The 7,018-nt window shown below is 35.2% G+C and overlaps 1 protein-coding gene across 3 annotated transcripts; it reads right to left on the minus strand.

Annotated features, from left to right (window-relative positions):
• Positions 1-320: 320 nt before the first annotated feature.
• LOC136223302 (G-type lectin S-receptor-like serine/threonine-protein kinase SD2-5) lies at positions 321-3,964 on the minus strand. Of its 3 annotated transcripts, XM_066011236.1 has the most exons (3): positions 3,608-3,964; positions 985-3,460; positions 321-760 (listed from the first exon to the last, which is right to left on the minus strand). In XM_066011236.1, the coding sequence occupies exon 2, from the start codon at positions 3,400-3,402 to the stop codon at positions 1,066-1,068; it is 2,337 nt and encodes a 778-aa protein (XP_065867308.1). In that variant the 5' UTR covers positions 3,403-3,460; positions 3,608-3,964; the 3' UTR covers positions 321-760; positions 985-1,065. The 3 variants fall into 3 exon arrangements, with proteins under 3 accessions (XP_065867308.1, XP_065867306.1, XP_065867305.1); XM_066011234.1 differs by having other exon boundaries at positions 321-757; positions 985-3,964; XM_066011233.1 differs by having other exon boundaries at positions 985-3,964.
• Between the last annotated feature and the right edge of the window lie 3,054 nt (positions 3,965-7,018).

Genomic DNA, 7,018 nt, shown 5'->3' on the forward strand with positions numbered 1-7,018 from the left:
ATAACCCTCTCAAAACGTGTGTGCCATTTTCCTTATGCATATTCAATTAATCATGTGTTTTTTATCAGTATCACAAACTCACCTCCCCTACCCACATCAGCATTAAACAATTCAAGTTAGCCAATAACACTTATATATTGAGAAATTAAAAGTTCAATCATTGTTCATGGTTTATGACTTTCTGATCAGCCTATCATATTATTGACTAAAACTGAATAAGACAGCTCTCTCTTTAGCCTATCATACAATAATTAAGACCAGAAATCAATGTTAAGGAGGCCAAAAGCCTAGGAAACAGAAAACCAAGTATTTCAGGTAAATTTTTTTAAAATATATTTTTTTTATTAACATTACAAATCTTAATGGAAGAGATTACACACCATGAAATGATTAGACTGGAAATAAAGTAAACACAATGCAACTCCTTTTAAAAAACACAAACACTAGAAAACAAAACTGAAATATATTCTAAAGGATATACTTGAATAACCTTTTATGAAATTTCTTACATTGTATAACTATATTCACTTTCGCCCAGTTATAATGAATGATCCTCTAATAGAACAGATTACACACCACCGCAGCCATGAATTGCAGCTTGGTAATCGATGAGGCCGAGCATGGCAGAGATGATGTAAGAAACAACGGAGTCGTCAAGAACACTAGTGTCACAACTTCTGCTATGCAACCAGCATTGAACAGGAACTGTTTAGCAGATGAATATGTAATCTACATTTCCCTTCAACTTTCCATGTAACTGCTGAAATTCATAGATGCACACATTTTAATCTCATATGATCACCAAAGTTTTCATCCTTCATTTTCAATATGAAGTAACTAAATTTTCAATATGAAAGCTTCACGGTACAATGAATTTTCAAGGAAACTATGGTGAACCTTCATAATTTAAGCACTATGGACTATGGAGTAACAAAGTATATATATTAATTGATGCACAAGAAAACATGGAATAGAATGACTTACAATGATAAAGAGAAGAGATACAAAAATGGTCATTGTTGAAGCCTTCAAATCTGAATTGAATTTAGCAGTTGCGAACCAGTATCATCTAGGACCAGAGAGTCGAATATCTGACAGAAATGCATCACTGGTGTCATCAATTATGCCTGAAGAAGAAGTCTCACAACTTTTCCATTTAACGTAACTAGATATGGATCGTGAAGCTGATTGAGAAGAAATGGGAGGGTCAGGCACATCACAATGACCTTCAAGCATTTGTACCACTCTAGACATTGGTGGTCTAAGTTGCATCTCTTCTTGTATACACCACAATGCAACTTTTACTGCAATCACAAACCTCTCAAAACCCTCATCATTTTCATTCATCTCTAGCTTTGGATCAACAATTTCTCTCAGCCTCCCTTCTTCTAGCATCTTGAAAGAATATGAAGGAAAATGGGATTTCTCTGAACTTTCCGACGAATCATAGTTTTTCCTGCCTCCAATGATCTCCAGCAACACTATGCCATAGCTATACACATCACTCTTCTCTGAAATAGGATTGTGGGTGATCCATTCCGGTGCAAGGTAACCCCTTGTGCCCCTCACCGTCGTATAAACAAGGCTGTCATCCCGACTCATTAGCTTCGCCAAACCAAAATCTGAAACTTTGGCAGTGAAATTATCATCAAGAAGAACATTTTCAGGCTTTATATCACAATGGACAATCTTCACCTCACACTCCTCATGGAGGTAAGCCAAACCCTTCGCCATACCAATTGCAATATTATATCTTGTATTCCAATCTAACAGTAAACTTTCTTCATTATTCTTGAATATCCATTTTTCTAGCGACCCTTTTCCCATGAACTCGTAAACAAGAAGCCGGTGTGACCCTTCAGCACAGAAACCTTTAAGCTTTACTAGATGGACATGATGGATACTACCAATGATACTCACTTCAGCTCTAAACTCTTTCTTTCCCTGTCCGACGCCTTCCAATTTTTTGACAGCCAAACGTGTACCATCTTGTAGCACACCTTGGTAGACTGAGCCGAAGCCTCCATGGCCAACCTTCATAGAGAAATTTTTAGTTGCTTTACAAAGATCACTAAAGGTGTAGCGGGTTGGCATCCCAGAAATACTATCTAAAATATCATCATCTTCCAAATTCTGTTCAGGGAATTCGAAGAATTCCTTGCCTCTGCGGTAATACCACTTTCCCATACAAAGAAAACCAGCAATAGCTACTATTGTTGCTATGACAATGATTGCAATCATCAGTGCCTCCTTTGCTCCATTCATGCCTTTACCTGAACTTTGTTCAACTGTTGACACCTTCATATACGAAACATAACCAGAAGAACCATCTTGACTCCGTGTGAAGCTCCCCATCTGATCAAACAGAAAGCACCTTCCACTACTTTCTTCAAAGAAGAGCACAATGCAAGAACAGTTCCCACGGCAGGCATCTTTGCAAGCACTTAAATTAGATCTCAAAGAAGGTGTAACAAACCCAAGTGCAAAATAATTTAGCTTCTCACCGACAAGTAAAAGCTCAACTGAAGTCTTGGAGCTATTGCAGGTTGAGGCCACTGGAGGTTTACAATCATATCTAGACATTAGTTGTTGATTTGGGCATTGGCACCAATTGTCAAAATAGCACGCATAGTATCTGTCGCACGGCTCAGGAACACTGCAGGGATTGTCTGGTATCTTATTTACCTCAGGGACAACTGAAGTTCCTCTATCAAGATTGTAGAATCCAATTGCCCCATCAGAGCCTAATATGACAGCCCATGTGGCATTAGGATCTGAATTTTCCGAGAATATGAACTGCCAAAGCAAGAGTCGGTTTTGATCATAAACATTCCATGAATTGGAAACAAGAACCAAGGAATGAACCTTGGCATGAACACTGCTATTGGTTTTTCGGGTGTCGTTGGCCAAAGACCAGTATATTTGTGGAGTGGTGTATCCTGCATACAAGACCAAATCAGCAGACTTAATTTGAAGATAATTATTGAGATTGTTCTTATTTGGGAAACTTTTAAGTCTCATTCCGTCTACAAACTCCTGTCCGGGTAACAATGTATCAGTAGGATGGCTAAAACTCTGCCACAGAATACTCGAATTAGCCCCACGCAACATTAAGTTGCCTGATTCCATCAGCTCCATTGAATCAACTGCTTGGCCTCCTGTATTTGTGGACCAAGCTACACTATCTCCACGTTGCAAATAAACATTTCCAGTTTTCTCAAACACAAATTGATCAGAATCACTGATCAATAAACCTCTATTAGCAGTCCAAACAGCTTTAGCACTTTTTATGTGTACGACAACCAATAAGAAATATTGAGGATCAAGGGCCGTGAAGAAGCCAAAACCAAAAGTTGAGTTTTTGGATACCAAAAAAATCCCCTTTTTGTCTATCCAATCCATATGAGATGCTTGGAAACCAGGAGATATCTCACCTTTATACTGAGTACTACTCCTACTACTTTTGAACATAAAAACCAGACACAAACACAAGAACAAATTTTTAAATCGGAACAGACCCATAACTCTCTATTGCTGCACTAAAAAGGAAATGTCTAAAAAGTAAAAGATTGACTCACACAATCGAAATTTGAATGGAAAAACTTACAATTTGTAAAAGAGTATAAGCTGTAGTTAATTTGATCTTCGAACTCCAATTGAAGTTGCAAAAATTAGGAAAGTAAAATGTGAAGGGAAAGGATAATAAAAGGAATTACGAGTTATAAAGATAACTATGAAGAGGAAGAAGAAAGCTTTAGCAGTAATAGCGAAGAAAGAGCAGAAGGGACAAAAGGGAAATAAATGGCTAACCTCATGGTTTGTTTAATTTGAGTTGCAGAGAGAGGACAAGTGTATTTATTAATGGGATGTTGGAATCTTGCTGGTAAATGAATCTATGTTTATGTTGTTTGCATAGACAGACTAATTTAAAAGAGAGAAGACTCAAGAAAAGCAGAGCAGGTGATGTGTGTTTACTAATGGATCTAAATTAGACCCAAAGTCTTTCTTTTTACTTTTAATATTCCATTCCTTTTTCTAATTATTAAAAGGCTTAATACATCATTTGCCCCTCAACTTGTCCAAAAAGCTTGATTGACCCCTAAAGCATAAAATGTTCAGTTAGCCACATAAACTTACGTAAAATGTAATCAATTGATCACTCGGTCGTAAAAAAGTAACTTAAATGCGGAAGATGTATTCCACGCATCTTAGAATGTTATTACATAATTAAAAAATAGATTAAAAAGAAAGTTATTGTTTGCTCAACTATACAACTTGTCTTTTCTAATATTAGAATCGTATACTTCGATTTTGGTCGTTTTACTTTCTTTTAAGACTCATGGAATACATCTACCGCATTTAAGTTACGTTTTTACGACCGAGTGATCAATTGATTACATTTTACGTAAGTTCAGTGGGCTAACTAAACATTTTATACAAGTTCATGGGGCTATCGGAACACTTTGAAAGTTCAGGGGGCCAATCAACCTTTTTGGATAAGTTCAAAGAGCAAATGATGTATTAAGCGTTATTAAAAAACATAAAACAATATATTCCATTATACCCCACATCTATCAAGTGTCGTTTCTAGAAATTTACTATACTTGTGGATACGGTCCTCCTTAAAAATATATGGAAAGAATGATAGATTTATAATCGAGCCGAGTTTTGAAATAATCATAATCATGTTCAATTCAGTTCAGTAAAAAAAATGGATGACCTCGAGTTTCATTGGAACTTTACATCCTATTCGAGCTTGATTTTTAGGAAAACTATCTGATTGTGAGGTATTAATGAGCACTTCATTTATTTGTTCACAAGTTTTGGTTACAAGCAACTCGTTAATTATGTTCATGAACTTTTTTAGCGAACACCTTTTAATTATGGCCATAAGTGGCATACTTTTGAAACTTGTAAAACTAAAATTTCGCACAAATCTAATTAGTTTGCATTTCTCCATTTATAGAAATATTATTATTAAAAAATAATCGAACTGAGCTTGCTCACGAATTTGTTCATAAAAACTATAATCGAGCTTATTCGTGAGTTTATTTAAAAACCTATGATCGAGTTTGCTCGCGAATTTGAGTTTCGACATGCTCAAGGTCGGTTCATTTATGAATAGAGCCTCAAAATTATGGTCAAGCTAGGCTCATTTATAAATCGAACGGAACACTAAATCGCTCGTGAGTGGCTCGACTCATTTATAATCCTAGAAAAAGTTGATGCTAGGGTCTATTAGGACATAATAACGCTAGGTTGTGACAACTAAATACTAAAGTCTGAGTATCTAGAAATGAATTCTAAGTGAGTTTAGAAAAGCTAAACATATATGGTAAAGTTATAATTACAAAGACTTAATGAAAATCTGCTGAAAAATAGGTCAACTCACTGAGTTACAGGACCAACTCGACAAGTTGAAGATTGGTTCATGAAATCTTGGAGCTTCTGATCTTCAACTCGACGTGTTACAAGCTAAACTCGGCAAGTTGATCAATGGGAAGTAGAGCCTTGGACAATCTAGACTTTAACTCGACGTGTTACATGACTAACATGCCGAGTTACACCGAAGCTCGTGAAATCCTTGCATTTTAACTGGTCCAACTTGCCATGTTACAAGACCAACATGTCGAGTTGCACTATTCCGTAAAAGTATCTTCTTGATTGGTCAAATCTTCCTTTTTTTTAAAAGATCAAATATTCCCTGATTGCTCCAAATAAAATTCAATTTCTATCAAGGAAGATTTTATCTCCGAATTTATGTTGTTGAATTTCAGTTAAAAGAATCTTCCATGAATTGGCACTTCTTAGTATTGGTGAAAAGTTAGTTTTCTCGCAAAAGACTGAACACTATCCTTAAATTCTCCTGATGCTCCTTTAGAATCTAGTTATGCACCAATATGTCATCAAAATAGACCATCAATATTTTCTCAATAACATGCCGCAAAACCGGGTTCATTAGACGCATGAAGGTGGTCGGTGAATTGGTCAGATCGAACAACATCACCAGCCACTCATACAATTTGTCCCTTGTCTTAAATGCTTTATTCTACTCATTTGCAGCCTTGATCTGAATCTAGTGATAGCCACTTCTCAAATCAATTTTTGAAAATATCTTTGGTCCTCTCAGCTAATCTAGCATGCCATCCAAATGCGAGATAAGGAAGTTATACCAGATCTTGATCTTGTTTATGGCTCATCCTCCACGTTCCATCTTTCTTTGGTGTTAGTGATGCACGTAAAATGTATCTAGGACAAGTGTGTCCTTTCGCAACAAGTAATAAAGTGAAAGTAAATGTCAATCCCACAAGGACTATAATACGAGTACTAGTTATAATAAAATCATATATTATTTAAGCAATAATTAATTGAGATTTTTAGTTTTGAAAATAAAATAAAAAGAACCATAAAATAAAATCAAGAAAACATATGTTTGGTTTTTCTTATAATGAATGGAAACTAGGGCATTCGGTTCACTTAGTTAACTCATATGATTGTATGAAGAAAAAAATAACTGTTGATTCTATTTATTAATAAAGAGACGGTTATTTTTCCTTAAATAATTAATAACCTGACTAGAAATCATTAATCTTACTAAGAACTTTACTCATTCAGTCTCAAGTTAAATAAATTGGTAATTTTTAATCTCTATAAAAAAAACATTGGTCACTCCTTAAAAAACATTGTACACCCAATAAACTGCACTAATCCGAATAGGATCTAGGTTAGTTAAACAAGTTATGTTAATTAATCACCTATTCGGTAACTTAATTAACTAAAATAAATTAGGGGAAAGTTCAAATAAAACCCCTGTGGTTTCACTAATTTTCAGATAAAGGACTGTGGTTTACTTTTTGTCAAAACGAGGACTGAGGTTTCACACTTTTAATAATGCTATTAAAACTATCTTTAACGACCTGAAAATGAAAATTTTCAAGAATTAAAGTTGTTCAATGTCATATTTTCTATGGAACTACATTTTCGATTTTAGAAAATCATCTTTTTTGGAACTTTCTCT

This window comes from Euphorbia lathyris, chromosome 3 (assembly GCF_963576675.1).
Source record: "Euphorbia lathyris chromosome 3, ddEupLath1.1, whole genome shotgun sequence".
Taxonomy (NCBI): domain Eukaryota; kingdom Viridiplantae; phylum Streptophyta; class Magnoliopsida; order Malpighiales; family Euphorbiaceae; genus Euphorbia; species Euphorbia lathyris.

Excerpts from the sequence above, each read along its gene's own strand:
- LOC136223302 (XM_066011234.1), bottom strand. The coding sequence starts at position 3,522 with ATGGGTCTGTTCCGATTTAAAAATTTGTTCTTGTGTTTGTGTCTGGTT.